The 16,159-nt window shown below is 36.2% G+C and overlaps 1 protein-coding gene across 1 annotated transcript in view; it reads right to left on the minus strand.

Annotated features, from left to right (window-relative positions):
• The window catches only part of LOC131152813 (ubiquitin-conjugating enzyme E2 variant 1A-like), a 40,134-nt gene that overhangs the window by 9,405 nt on the left and 14,570 nt on the right, over positions 1–16,159 (minus strand). Inside the window, exons 2-4 of the mRNA XM_058104689.1 lie at positions 12,676–12,815; positions 5,970–6,095; positions 5,768–5,894 (exon numbers count right to left, since the gene is read on the minus strand). Coding sequence (XP_057960672.1) covers positions 5,768–5,894; positions 5,970–6,095; positions 12,676–12,815 — 393 coding nt within the window. The remainder of the gene's footprint in view (positions 1–5,767; positions 5,895–5,969; positions 6,096–12,675; positions 12,816–16,159) is intronic.

The following is a 16,159-nucleotide window of genomic DNA, read 5'->3' on the forward strand; positions in this document are numbered from 1 at the left end:
CATGGGGGGGAAGCATGTTGTTTATCCATTTAGGAGTGGGTTTTTATATTCATATTTGTAGATTTAACCAAAGTATAACAGAGTAGAGTATATGAAAACAGAGCATATTTAACAGAGCATAAAAGAGCAAAGTATTCCAGAAATTACAATTCACAGAGTATAGTTGCAAAGTATTTACAGTACGCAGTCTATAGTTGCAAAAGTATTAATAGCTTATAGTTTATAATATTTATATAGGTGTGAGTTATAGTTTGCATGTGAAAGTTATTTATAACAAAGTATTAAATGTATTTTATACTGTGGCATTACATATGATTGGCGCGAGGAAAACTTTTCGCCCGAAGGCTTACTGAGTAAGGCGAGTGCCCTAATAGGTATCAGATGTAGTCACGCCAAAGTTAAATGGGCAAGGTTATATAAGGTATCAGAGCAAAGGGGCACTACATGTTATGGGCTTGTAATCTCCCCAATTCTCAGGAACTCTCTCTTATAAATAATGGTGTATGTGTAAGTATAGTCTATAAAATTACTAACAGTTGTTGTTGTTTATTAACAAATGGTTATTTTATACATACACTAAACTCATTGGCCACACACTGATGATAATTTATTCCATCCTTACTGAGAAGTGTCTCACCCCATCATTATCAAATATTTTTCAAATGCCCTGTGGAGAAAGACGGGAATCAGAGTAGCGCTACGGAAGTGTGAGTGGGATTAGAAATAGTAGTTTAGATTAATAATTAAATTTGTTATTTTGAATTTATCTTAAAATTTCTAAGAATGTATTTGAATTTGTTATTGAAGATATTTTTGTAATAAAAGGTTTTTAGTACTCTGGTATATAAATATTGAGGTCTTCCGCTATATAATTATTTGGTATCAAAAATTTATTATTTTTAAATAACACTCCGAGCCCCAGTTTTGGGTTCGGAGCGTTACAGAAGGTCAGGCGACTGACTATTTCAGGCACAATCAACTAACTCGCTACTGTTTGGTAAAATTTCGAAGAAAACACACTCGTCAAGCGACTAAATCATCGAGCTTAGTCGACTGACTGACGGCGGTTTAAATAAGAACAATGCGTAAAAAAACCCTAACTCTCTCACCCTCAGTCTAATGACTCTATTCCTCTCCAAAACTCTCTCTTCTTCATCTAACAGTACTACCACACAAAAATTCTCCCGATTACACTTTGAAATATTCCTTCCTACTTCATTCCCAACTGATTTTCAAGGATTTCACCATTCAATTTTTCCAAAAGTTATGCCAAGGACGAAAACCACAGCAAACCGAGCTTCTTTTTCTGGGAAAGATAACAGCAATAACATAAAGCAATGGCTTATGACTCCCCATGCCAAGCAACTATACCGGAACCATTTTCGATCCACTGAACCTATTTTCGATAAGGTCTTAGATACTACATTCTTTGAAGATGATTTTCCCGCCATTTTACATATGTTCAAAGCTTTAGGATGGGAAAGGTATATCACTTATCAGGCAAAGGGAGTGTATCCAAACTTGGTTAAGCTTTTCTATGCCAATATAATCAAAGGGGACACTGTGACCTCTACCCAAGTCATGGACAAACTGTTTGCCAGTACTCCACAATCCTTAGCAACCATTCTGAATATCAAACGAGGAGAGTTTGATTGTCCATCTCTTGGTCAATCATGGATTATGGCTCAAGATTTCTCCCCTGAGGAATTTCTACCTCTGGTTATGTCTGATGATCCTGTCTACTTTGGTCATCCTCCCCTCTATAATCAACTGAACTTGCAAGCTCAAATCTTACAAAAGTTCATTACTTACAATATTTTGCCTAGGGTAAGATCACACGACCACGTTTCCTATCTGGATTGCTTTGTAATGTGGTGCCTGCTTAGAGGAAAAAAGCTTGACTTGTCAAGCTTAATTCTGAAATGGATGATTTCTAGAGAAGAAGCTTGTAGAGTAATTCTTCCATATGGCGAAGTTCTGAACCTTGTCTTTGCACATCTCGGCGTAGCCACTCCATCCACATTGTTCATTAAGCGAACCCATTATGACATCTTTTCTTCTACTACACTTAAGCAAATGGGATATGAGCGACACAATCAAGGGTGGTTTCCAAAATATGGTCGGCGGCAACGACAAGCTCCCGAACCTCAGTAACCTGTTCAGAAACCAGCTCAACAACCTGCTCCTCCGGCAGATGACACCCCTTCCTGGTTTATCGCTTATCAGCAACAAATCACTAATCTTCGTGATGAAGTTCGTACAGGCATTAACTCACTCCAAGCACACTACACTTCTCTGGATCAAAGGCTTGGATGGATTGAACAACATATGGTCGGTTCATCTTCTTCACGCGGTAAGGCTCCTATGGAGACTAGCTCTGAAGAGAATGAAGATGATGAAAGTGAAGAGGACAATGAAGAAGAAACTGATGGTGTAGATGATGCTTAGATATTTTCTTAGCTTAAACAATCTTTGGTTGTAATATTTGAATCTAATATTACTCTTTTCTATCTTTCTTATGTTTTTATGCTTTTTCACATGTTATTTTGGTTCTTATTGACTATTTTATTATGCATGATGAATACTAGCTATCTGTTTTGATGATTTGGCTCAATGCATTAGACATTGTGTATATTTTTTTATACTTCTCTTTTTGATTGATGTCAAAAGGGGGAAAAGTTTGGGCAAAATTAAGGCAAAACTAAGTTTAAGTTTGTTCACCACTGAGCATGCAAAAGGTTATGCAGACGCAAACTGAGCATGAATGCATGATAAAATGAATCTGCTAATGATGAAATGATATAATGATATTAGCTTTATTCTATACATGGCTTAATTTTTTCTTCATGAATGAATTTCAAATTTTATTGCAAATGACGTATGTTTCATTCAGAGGACGTTAAAGTTATATTTATGATGATATCATGATATATGATCATTGAGTTAATATGAATAATGGCATGCTTTACAAATATCGTTAAAATTATGCTTATTGCAAGGGGAAAAGCCTTATTAAGGCTTACTCATTTTTGCACTTTATTTGTCATCATCAAAAAGGGGGAGATTGTTGGCCTAACAAAGCTTAATCTTCTTTTGATGATAACAAATCAATGGTACTGAACTTGTTTGTTTAAGTAAAGTTTCAGGACTCAAATGCTTTCATAAGACCAAGATTGAGTATTGGACGAACTTGAATAAAGCTCGTGCTTAAAGTCACAAGGAATGATGAAGTCAAAATATATTGAAGATGACATTTCAAGCTGGATATAAAGAGCAAGCCAAAGCATGAAGATTTAGTTCTTAAGATAGAGTTATCGTACATAAGTATCATGTAAGTACTTCAACAATTCAATATTGATGCATGAAGCTCTTAGGAAATATCATTGACTTAGAGACCTAATTTTAAAATCATGGAAAATAATTTCATAAAGTCTTACTTACGTTTTTCAAAGATCAAAGTAAAAGATTTGAAATCAAATTTTGAAAAACATTGAAGTTGCAAGCAGGACAGGCAACTGATGAATCTTCATCAGGCGACTGACATTTTTGTTGATAATTTTTTAAGCAAACAAAACTAAGACAGGCGACTGACCTGTAAAGCCCAATTGACTGACTCTTCCCTGTGTTTTCAAAATATGCTGAACTTAAAAGCTCAAGCGACCGACCTTCGGGGCATAGTCGACTGAGGTTTATGTTTTAACTTTAAAACAGAGTTGGGAAAGTCTCCAAAATTGATTTCTTGGGCTCCAAACTTAAAAGAAACTTGGGAAAAAAGGTAGGAAACTTTATTACTCTATATATACTTGATATTTTCAAAAATTAGGGCAACTCACAATTCGCATACAAATTGTATTTTTGAAATCATATTGCTGAAAGTATTCTGAAAGAGTTGTTGTGCCTCTACTGAAATTTCAACTGATATTCTGATTCAATCTCTCAATCTATTCACTCCTAAATCAGAACTCTAGTGATATTCTTCTGAGCTTCATCTTATATATTGTTTATTGATTGATGTATACTAAATTTCAATTGTACAAATCTGCTCTAACTGAGAGTGTTTCTTGTACGAACAAAGTTATTTTTTGGTTTTTTGTTTGTTCGACAATTTAGGATTGTTAGATCGTTGCCTAGCAAGAAGGGATTCTCGTTAGGGAGGCGAACTCTACCTTTGAGGTAGAAAGGTTGTAACTTCACCTAGTAACGAAGTTGGGAAAAGGAAAATTCTCACAGCATGTTGCTTAGGGCAAGGACATAGGCCATCGGCCGAACCTTGTAAAAATCTGGTCTTCAACTCTTCTTCCCTTAATCTCTTTACTTTATTGCAAACATATAATCTGCGTGCATGATTATTTGGTCATTGAAAATTTGCTGCATATTGGAAGTTTTTCTGAAATACTGATTTTGTTTATCTTTGAAATCAAGAAACTATTTTGGATGTTTGATTGGATAAATTCTGAATATTGAAATTTGAGAACACAGCTGGGATAAACATTGTGTATTTAATTATCTTATTGAAGATAAAATACAGAGTATTTAAGATCAAATTTCTGAAAGTCTATCTTGATATTTTTCATTGAAATATACAGTTGATCTTACCTATCGTTTATCCATAGAAGAATTGATATTAGAAGTTGGGTTGTGATATTATTGGTATTGTGATTGTAATCAAGTTAAATTGAAAAGGGATTGTGTGAATATAGTCATAATAAATTGAAAAAGGTTATACTTAACTAAAGAAATTTTTGAAAACCCAATTCACCCCCTCACCCCATCTCTTGGGAAGTACACGTTTAATCTCAGATCCATCTTTCTCTATAATGTTAAAACATTTAATCAGACTGGCAATATTAGCATATTTTAGTTCATGCAAAACTGCAATGGCACAACAAGAATGAGATAATCTTACATACATAAATGCACAAAGGGTCCAGATTCATACAGCTGGACCTTACACAACAAAAATTATAACTTCTCTATTTATTTTGAGTTTTGATATTCAATTTATTGAAAAAAAAAAAAAAGATCTTAAAGAAGAGGCAAAAGTGTACTTGTCCTATCTAATGTTGTAACTTGTAATCTCTTTTTCTTCTTCCTCAATATATTTCTTTTCTATCAAAAAAAATAGTAAAATATAAAGAGGCATGGGGAGGAATCATGTCCATGTCATTGTGCATAACATACTGAGAGTACCAACATACTGTGTATTTGCTTCTTTGTGCAATTTCAAAGGGGTGGTTAATTTTGTGTGGGCCTCTAGAATACTTAACAATATTTGGTTATATTGGTCCAAAGACATTCCCTCGTCCATCATTATGCCATGATATCCATATCATATAAAGCTTTCACACTTAAAATTACAAGGTAAGTTAAACATAGTACATGTGCTTTTATGTTCAGTGCCAACCAAAAATAAAACAAACAGGCCAATGCCATAGTCAATAATTAGGAGAAATCTCATTCAATGGACTAAGGCCCCAAATTTAACAAAATAAACAATTCAAGAAAAAACTAATCTTAAAAACTAGAGCAAAATAAAATAAACCAACCTCAGTCTAAGTGTATTAAACATATTTTTAACAATATTAGAAGTCTCTATTCAGTTCAACTGTCTTGGTAACTTTTATCATCAACCAAGGATTCTGCTCTTATATTATATTTTTATTTCTTACATTTTTCTTTTACAGGGATTTCCTAGAATAGAAGAAAACTTAAAAGGAGATAGCAAGGAAAATATACAGCCAGCAATAATCAGGAGTCATCTACATACCTTCAGGAGGCTGAGCTAACTTCCGGTTCTGGGCAGACATCATTTCTTTCTTCAGTTGAGTCAATATGTCCTCCATGGTGTATTCCCTTTGCCAATTAGCAAGCATAGGGAAAAGACTTGGTTCAACCTAGTAATTTCACACGCCATGAGCATATTTGCAGCAAATAATGATACAACAGTTCTTGTGAGCAAAATTACCTACCACTCCTGTTTCCTGATTGACACAGGTCATGTTTATCCGGGTTTGGAACCTTACAGTTGGTTGATTATCCGGATAATCCTTGCCACAGAAAAGTTTCAACTGGTAGATGCGCCCTTCATGGACAGTCTGACAAATAGCATTAAAACAGTAAACAACTGTGATAACCAACCAAAAGTTACGTTCTAAAATTATGCATTGAAAACACATACCATACAAAACCGAGTTGACGTCCCAAACACAAAAAACAGAAAATAAATAAATAAAATAAACAAAATAAACAAACACAGCCAAAAGAAATTTCTCTTATTCTCTTCTGCTCCCTTCACACAAGTTCCCTAGTTTTGACCTAAACCCCAAACAGTAGGGACAAGATTCATGCTGATGTTTGTAATTCAGGGTGTCCTAAAATATATGTTGGAGCGTCCTCCAGGTCACTAAAGAAGCTAACTTACAGAAGGATTCCTTCTTTTCATCAGAGAGAAAGGCTTCAATTCCATGGCTTTAGTAATTGGTTCTAAATATATAGAAAATTGAAGCAGAGGATGAACGTTATTTTTTTTATATAGGGAAAAAAATACAAAAGAGAGGGCAAGTCTTCCTCCTTTGTAGATAATAATAGACAAGATATCATCACAAAAATAAAAACATAACAAAAGTACATCAAAACAGGTCTCCAATCATGTTGGAAGTCACCGAAGGAAGTGCATCAATAACTCCAAAAGAAAATACTCAAAGCGAACCTAAGAACACCCTATCCCAAAGCATAACATGATTATTGAGTTCCACCGAAGATGTTGAAATATGTGCAAATATTTGTTAATGTTGTACACGCATAGTGAACATGATGAAATATTGACATATTAAGTCGTTTATTCATCATCCAAATATTTCATGTTATTTCTTTTTAGATAAGAAATTTTGTTATACGAACATCTTGAGAGGTCTGAGACACTCCATTCAACCTTTGAGTGTGGACGGTGAAGCCCTAGCGCCAACTGCTGCCTTGCACCGCCAGACCTCCCAGCCCCCAAGATTCCCCTGCTTCACCAGAGGAACGATGACCAGAGTCGTCACCAACTTACCAGAGGAAAATCTTTGCTTCAGTTCAAACACTCACCTGAATGGCTGTGCATTCATGATGAGTCTCTCGTGCTCTCTCGAAAACTCTCCCTTCCTCACACAAACTCATTCATGGCTCTCCGACCAGTAGATGCTAAGGCATTAGGTGCAGATTGAAAGCAAATCCTTCAAACTGAGTCTGGAGGAGGGGTAAACACCAGTCCGTGCATGCTCAAGAACATCGCTCGAAATAGGTGGACTACCCTCTCAAAGAAGGCAAGCTTCATGAGTTACCGATGGATTATTAACTTTTGTTTGGATGGAAAGAGGATCCAGAAAAATTCAGAAAGAAAGTCTTCATTGCTGGATGGTGATTAGGTGCATGAGGGTGGGGAAGTTTTTGGAGCTAGGGCTGAGGGGAAAAGGGAAGAACTTCTCGGTGTTCATTCCTGGAGGTATAGATGGAATTGGATGGCAAAGTTTTGCGAATGTGTTGTGTGTGTTCGCGAAGAAGTTCCATCCCAATCTTGAAAGAGCAGGCGCTGCATGTTCATCAGCTCCCAGATCGTGGAGGCAGGTGGTTTCAGAAGGGAAGGTAGGCAAAGGCTGTGTAAGTAGTACAAAATCAGAGAACCTATGTCTTCGGTGTCAGGGAGATTGGCAATTGAAGGAATCCAGAATGATGACTTTAGCCGCTCATCCAGAGGAAAACATCCATAAGGAGGTAGTGCATAGGGTTCTGGTAGTTGCTGCAAGTGTCAAAGAGGCGGCTAGCGTTGCAATCCAGATTCCCCTTTCAGTTCTTCAAGACAAACAAAAAGTGGATCAGCATTTAGTGTGTAATCAGGATGCTTTTAGCACGGTTTTGGTAGCACATCAGGAAGAAATTGATGATAGAAACAGAAGTATCAGATCAGTGGTTGATTTGGGAAATTTTTAAGAGGGGTTAGAGACTGGTATATCCAGGAGAAATAGGACCAAAAAGATGGTTTAAGTTAAAAATCTAACGTTTTAGATTTTAATTATGAAAAATCTAAAGGCCCTAAGGTATACGCTCATTGGAGGCTGCTCTGATGGGTGCAGTAATGAAAAAATTATATGAAGAGAGAGCAATCCGGTGAGATAAGGCCAAAGAGTTCAAGGAGAGATTCTGCAGGGGAGTTGAGTATCGTGGAAAATGCACTAGATAAGAGGAAGGATATAGGAAGTAACGGAGCTTGCAAAGGAAAGGAGGTTAGAAATGAGGAGAATTTTTGGATAGTGATAGTGATGACATAAGTGAGTTTGAGTGTGATTGGAGTTTTATGTTGGATGAGATTCAGGGACAATATGGTTATGTTTCTGATTCTTGTGATGATCTCAGACCAATCACATGCTCATCCAGCCCTGCTGGAAAGATTGGATCATTGGAGGGGGTTTATATTTTTTATAACAATGGATTGGGTAATAAAATGCAGTACAATGATGGAATGGAATTTACAACAGTGGAGGTGATGTCTAAGAAGGATTTGGAAGCCCAAAAGATATTAGATAAATTGGATTTCACAATGTGTGATGCTGGAGGAAAGGAAGTGCAATTTTTGGGGGTAAGTACAAAGCGGAGAAGGTTTAGAGGGAGCTAGCAAATCTAAAGTGCTTGGCAAATTATGATGGAAAGAGATTGAAAAGGGGTTTCCTTGGTTTATTGTTCTTTTTGTTTCCGTTTTTTTTTTTTTTTCAATTGTATTTTTTCTTTTTTATTCTTTTTTTTGTTTTTGCTGATTTTTTTTTTGGCAGATTTTTTGTCCCTTTAAATTATATCTTCTCTTTCCCAATCTAATATACTTTCTTTTATCATACAAAAAATAATCCATTACAGAAAGAGACAAAAATAGAAGATGTGGAGAACAAGACATCAGTCAGCAATCAACTACAGAAAAACATTAATAATACTGCTCCCCTGTCCCTTGGAAGGTCAGACAAGGAAAACCCCCAAAAAAATCCCCAAAGAATGTGCCAGAAATAAACAAGGAAATCAACTATATTCTGCAACAAGTGGGGAGATATAATCTTGGCATTCAAAATCCTCAGCATTTCTCTTACAAGTCAACTCATTAGTTTCCGGTTGCATAAGACAGCTCATTCCCATAAGTCGACTCATGCTAAAATCAAAATATCAATCGACATGCTAAATTCTCATATTTCTACAGCTCTGATCTCTTATATATTTTAGCATTATAAGTATTCTATTTTACGTTTATGATATTTGACTTCTTTACATATTTGTCATAACCATGGTCTTAAACCCAGACGGTTGCCCAGCCAAGATAAACGACCTGGTCTGTAAAATTGGTGGGTTAAAGCCATTGATTGAACTGATATATTAATAATACATAATATTTATACATATGTATATATCTGTACTACAAAAATTATAACACGCCGATCCCATTTAAATATTACAAAGATGTTGATTAAAATCACTTATATTAGCCAATGCGAGCCAAACAGAATCACAAACAGACATATAATAAAACTTGTATTACTTTTCTTGTTTTCCCCAACATATTCTTAAAATTTATTACTATTCATTTTAATTATATTATTATTAAACCAAACATATTTGAAGCTTGTGTATTAATGTTTGTGTGTTTACCATACAAACAAATCAAAAACTGTAAGTAATGCATTGGTAGTAAACCACAGATGTATTCTCCTGGGTCCAGGGTTCCCCTTTGGGTCATGCCATCTCAAACCAGGTCGGTCGGGTCAAGGATTGATCTGCATCATATATGGTTCTAAGACATTGATCAGACAGCCAGGTGGCCAGTTCCACTTGAACCCAGTTGGACCAGACGGTCTCGTACAGATTTTAAAACCATGGTTATAATCTTGGATTGAGTATTTATAGATTGTTATATGTTTACTTGGTAATCCAAGTTGTGTTGGACCAAGAGTCCATGTACCAAGAGCACGTGCTGCATTTGATTTTGAGATAGCGAATACCCAATTGGAGTTCTTGGGGACTGGATGTAAGTCGTGTTATTGAACCATTATAACTTTGCTGTTTGCTCTTGTTTGCTTGCTTGGGTTGCATCTGCACTTAGTGTCAAAATTAGTTTATGAACACAATTTTAATCACCCAATTCAAAACACACCCCACCCCCAACCCCCTTTTTTTTCTCAGGTGTGATATTTGGGCCAACAAAATATAACTGGAATTAGTAATCAAACAGCAGTAAGAATTATGTCTTTTCAAAGTTCCATTCAACACACATTTCATTGAAAAAGGAAACTCAGGAAAAAAAAAAAATCTAGGACAAAAAAATAATTCTAAAGGGGCAACAACCTGTTCAAAAGATTGATGACGTATGACAGTTTTGTTTTTTAAAAAAAAAAAAAATAAGCAGAAGGTGAAAAGACATTAAGAGCACCAAAGGTGTGCAACCCAACACCCAAGTACTACACTAGCAGAGGTTGAAAGAAATAGAAATGACAAAATTGATGGCAGCCTGAATAAATTCTACCAAATGATTATTAAAAATAGAAAATATTTCTAATCTGCTTATACAAAATTAATTGAAGTTTTTTTCTCCTCTTATCAATGAAATCTCTTCTTTTGCTACTAAAAAAACAATTAATTGAAGATTCTATACCTTCAAAACTCTTCTGTTTCTTTTCTGTGACACCAACCAAAAGAGAATGAAAAGCATCAAATCTATAAATTCTTTCCTTCGTGTATCTGTAAAATTCTTGAAGCACATACTGTTAAAAAGTCAACATCTAACTCAGTCTCTTGGCCAGAGAGAGAAGCTCTGGTTAGCTCTTATTTCATATTTCTTCTTGGAAGGGTTCTTTGGGATTGTCATTTATGAGAAGAATTAAGATTGGGGACTAGAACATTTTGCTATGTGTTTTGAGAACTTGAATGCAAATCAGAAGATGCAAATAAGGGAGAATGGCATGAGATAGAAGAGCTCATAAAGAGGTTACTTTAGGTCGAGCCCTACAGGACTATTAATAGAGGTGACCATAAGGGTAGATGAAGTACCTTCCCATGGAAAGCTATTTGGAAAACAGTAGTCCCCACCAAAGCAGAGCATTTTTTTTGGTTCAATTGGGTAAGCAGTGGGAAGAAAGATTCGTACTATTGACAACCAGCAGAAAAGAGGTATGCCCAATGTTACCTAGAATGTTAAACATCATGGTACATGGAACAGGCACAGGATTGCGGTACAGTACATGCTCTAAAATGTGGAACGTTAGGTGTATACTTAAATAGATATATTGGGGAGGAAAGTACAATGCCACTTGTATATTTAGGAGAGGATGTTGAGAGGTTTCTAAATGTAGAAGAGATTCTCTGTTATGGAATAGATTAATAATAATAGAAATAGAGTTAATATGTGAAGATTCCCCAATTTTAATTAATAAAACATTATGTTATGTGAAAAACATTGAATTAAAACTTTGGATCAATAGATTTAGCACTCCAGAACAAAAATATACCATATTTCGGAACTCTTTATCAATACATGGTTTGCTAGGGAGTTAGAGTTCGCCAGTAACTACGGGTACGCCTTTTGTTAACGAGTTCTTTTTATGTAAACAGCAGGCCACAGATGGTTTAGACATTCTTATAAGCTGTTGCTAGTCCAGTAATTACAAGAAAAGTGCAGTCGATATGATGGGGATTAAATGGTTCTACACCCTAATTGTCATAAGCAAAACTGGGATACAGTATATATGTGCATCAAATGATTCACATCCTCATAAGTGTTTGTGTGTGTGTGTAATCACATGGCATTCGTTATGCCAACCAATCAGGATATGATGTTGAACCATGGTGGTCCATTCGAGCAAATCTTTCCCCAATCTCTTGTTTCTATAGAATATAAGTTCAATTGTGCAGCACATTTAACCAAGTGCCCGCAAACTGGATAACAGGTTGAGCATTCAATAATTTATGAGCAACAAATTTGATGTAACAACAACGACTTGGTTAGACAAAGCACATTCACTTTGGAGGCCGAAATGAGAACTTTTGGTATGCAAGAAATTTGGTCTAAAGGAAAGTGTCCTGGTAGTGTGGAGTCTTATTTTATGACTAAATGTCATGGACATTTTTAGTAATTTCAATGTGGCTCAAGTGATCTTTTGGTTAGATTTACAGGTAAAATACAAAACATTGTCAAAATCTAATCAAAGTACTTGGGCACCAAGTTTCCTCAAGCCACTTGAGTATTCTTGCGCATCAAGTGGGATTATTCCAGCAAGTCAAACTAGGACACCAAAATTGCTTAGCCACCAAGCATTCTTGGTCACCAAGCTTACTTTCCCCATAAGCATGTATCATACTGAACGACTGATCTTTGGATGGAGTTGAACTATGAAATTAAATTGTGTTTCCTGTGTGCTTTAAGCCTGTTTGCATGGACAACCAGCCCCCCCAAAACCCAATCAGAACTGTTCAAGACTCTGCATCAGAACTGTTCAAGAAGGTATCCAGTCCATAACATAGGCCTTAGATCCATCATAAAACCTCAAAAATTTAACTCAAACCTAATAATACATTCTGAAAAGCAACCAATTTGTAAGTACAAATTAATATATAAATATATATAATTTCTAGAACTGCACAAGGAAATTTGTAAAAATCAAAACGTACATTAGGAGGACCAATTATAGTCCCAGTCCAAGACTGCATGAATATATCATCAGCGTCGTCCATTCCATAGCTGACAGTTCCATCCCCAATTCCCTTTTCTCCTCTCTCAAGCTCTTCCAGCAATCTGAAATTCCTAGGAACTGCGAATGTGCAATTTCAATCAGAGAACTATATATTGATAAATGCATTCATTCTAAAAATAGTCATGCAATAACAAAGACTAAAAACTTGCCACAGAAATAAAACTAATAAAGATTTCCAAATGCATATCTGTATGATCTGAATATTTCACAATTTTCAAAGGAATAATCAAAATTTAAAATATTTGGGACTTGCTCAGTGCTTTTTGGGTATTGGGATGATCAATATGTACATAATTAGAGTTTGAAAGTTAATGTGTTATTGTCAGCACACTCTACCAACATTCACTTGTTAATTAAAAACATAAATACCTCAGATCCAAGTGTCATCCTTGTCCTTTTATCTGCATGCCAAAACCCTACATGGCCTGCTAGGAATTAGAGAGGAGCGAGAGGGAGAGATCTCATAATTGTGTAGGACTTCAACATAGAAGTTCGAAAAAGAAAGCCTAACTTAGACCTTTGAGCATTGCTATATTGACAAATGTCCCCAGGCTAACAACTACAAGCCCTCTCGACGGGATCCAAAGAGCACAAAGTGAAGAGTGAAGATCCCAGTGCATGGGAATGCCTAACAAACTTTGTTGAGCTCCTTAGAAAGACACATGCATTCAAGCCAGATAACATCCAGAACCACTCTACCACCTTAGTAACAGCAGTCCAGACTTCAAACCAAACAAGGAAGTGGAAGCAACTGACATGAAACATTCCAGACAGTCAATAAGACAGCCACGGGGGCCCCAGTTGAAAATGCGAGTTCTCTCCCACACAACACAATATGGAGATCAATATCCTCAACTGGGAAAGTGATTCGCTTCACAAATGTGAGCCTTGCACCCCATGATCTCTATAAATAGCCTACTCTCTCCTGCGATTAACCCCTCTAATTGGTAACTACCCCTTGAAATACACATCTCTATGTCGAGGTTAAGCAACCCAAGGGATTGTAAGACACCTATATGCTCAGTTTGGTCCTCATCACTTAAATCTTTGACTTCCTTAAATCTTTCATTTTGACTTACAGATCAAAGAGTTATCCCAAAGCCTCACCTAAAATCACTCTCCTTTGTTCCGTCTGACAGACACAATCACAAAACATTCCTGCCTCACCAACCAAATCTCTGTTAACATCTTTTACGATTATTTTCAATTCATGTCTCTCATCCATCCAGGACGGGTGTCACCATAGCCCAGCAACCAATAAAGTGCACTACTGATCAATCTCAATCAACACCAAATATTTCATCCATACAAACAAAAGAGATTCCCTATTCCATTCATTTTAAATTAAGGTCTATCTTTCTAGTTTAACAAAGACAAGACAGTAGATCTGGTCACCCTTTAAAAAGACAATTATTCAAGACATAATTTTCTTTTCAAAGAGTTCTTTCACTCAGAAGTCTTTGAGTACTATAAATTATGTATGCTTTTATTAAACACACACACACACGTGTCCTACCCTCAGAGGGGGCCATTAGAGTTCAGCCACATAGCAATACCCAGTAGCCACAACCCAACATCGCTTTAGAAATGTTTTTAGTTTCTTGCCAAGAACATGAGAAACAACATTCTGCCTAAGACCATGCAGCAAAAAAAAAAAAAAGAATCGATTTTCGCCTCCTCTGATCCCTTTTTTTTTTTTTTTTGGAACCCATCTTCACTCTCCTGGGATTCTATTAATGACACTTTGGCCAGGGCAACAAACCATTCCCAAGGTAGAAAACCAAGCCCTTCTACTTCAAGGTGCAGCCATAACAAACAACTGATACTTTCGTCTCTCTAAGATGGTCTTTTCCATTTATCCAAGATGAACTTTAACTAGAAGTGCTCAGAATCTTTTTCCTGTTATCCAAGAGAACCCACTAAAGCTTTACTCACTCACTCACTCTGCTGTTCAAGCTCATATTGGCAAGGTTGTCAGAATCAGGATTCTATGTAGGATCATTGGAGGGGCCTGCAGGATCAGATCGAGAATCGTAATATTCTACTTTCAGTGTAAAAAAAATATTTAAAATAAATGTATATGGAATTTTATGACAATTCTTAAGACTATAAGCTTAATTAATAAGTCAATCAAGTTAAAAACAATTCTTAAGCACACAATATTGTAAATCTGTATTCTGTAAGCACTAAGCAGTAAGCACAGCTGCAAGTCTGCAACACAAGTCTTAGTCTCTTAGAACTTAGAATTTTGAACAAGTAGCTGTCAAGTTTACAAAAAAATAACCAAAACAATCTTCAATCAAAAAGAGAAAATTCCAATTAAGTTAAATACTTAATAACTTAAAGAGATTGATGATTCTTTCTTGAAGAAAAAGATGAACAACTCCTCAGGGAAAAAAGAAGAGGAAGGAGGAGAAAAACAGAACCCAGTAATTGTAGCTGGCTGTAGCTCACTGCTGAGTGTTGAGTCTGCTGAATGAATGGTTTTTCTTTTCAAGGCTCAAGCATACCTAGAAATTGATTGAAGACTGAAGAGTGCTGACTCTGCTGGCTGCTGAGGTGTTCGACAGAGAGAAGGGGACTGAAAAAGGAATCAAACACCAAAGAACAATCAGAACTGAGTGCCAACAGAAGAATTGACTGTGGAGAGTGCTGAACTGCTGATCGAACACGAACTGGACTGCTACAGGAGTAGTCAACTAGATTGGAGGAGAGTAGAGAGAGACGAGAGGCATTTGAAGGGTTCACTGGTTGTTGCCTTCCTGATGATCAAAGTATCGAACACCAAAGCTGTCAAACAGAACTGCTGGGATTTATTTTCCCCTAGATTTCAAGATTTTGGGCTTAATGTAAAAACTTTAGGCCCTCTGGTACAGTAAAAACATATACTGGACCTTACAATTCAAGCCCAAAGAGAGAAAAGACCCAATCCAGGCAGCATTGTAGGATTGTAACGATTCTACTCATGATTTTGATTCTATGATTCCAGCGATTTTGCTACAATTCTGCTACAGCAATGTGATTTTCCTTGGAAGTTGAATCGTGGGGGTGAATTTGAATCATAGAATCATACGTTTCTACGACTCAAGTCGCGATTCGGGTATGCTGAAAATGCTCACTAGCTTCTTTGTCCTCATTTCCCAATTGAAGAAGGGCCCTCTTTTTTGAACCATATAAAAGGGAGAATATCTTCCACTCTACTTGCAAACGCACACGCACACACTCAAATTATTCTGCATGAAATAACTCTTTAGATGGAAAATCTATCTTGAACCATTGTAATTGTCTCTTTAAGGGAAAACAAATGGGATCGAGGATGATATGAATCTTTAATATGGTGAAATAATGGAGGTACTTCATTGTGTTATACTGGAAACACAGAACTAGATTTTAAGTGAGTA

This window comes from Malania oleifera, chromosome 4 (genome assembly GCF_029873635.1).
Source record: "Malania oleifera isolate guangnan ecotype guangnan chromosome 4, ASM2987363v1, whole genome shotgun sequence".
Lineage (NCBI taxonomy): Eukaryota > Viridiplantae > Streptophyta > Magnoliopsida > Santalales > Ximeniaceae > Malania > Malania oleifera.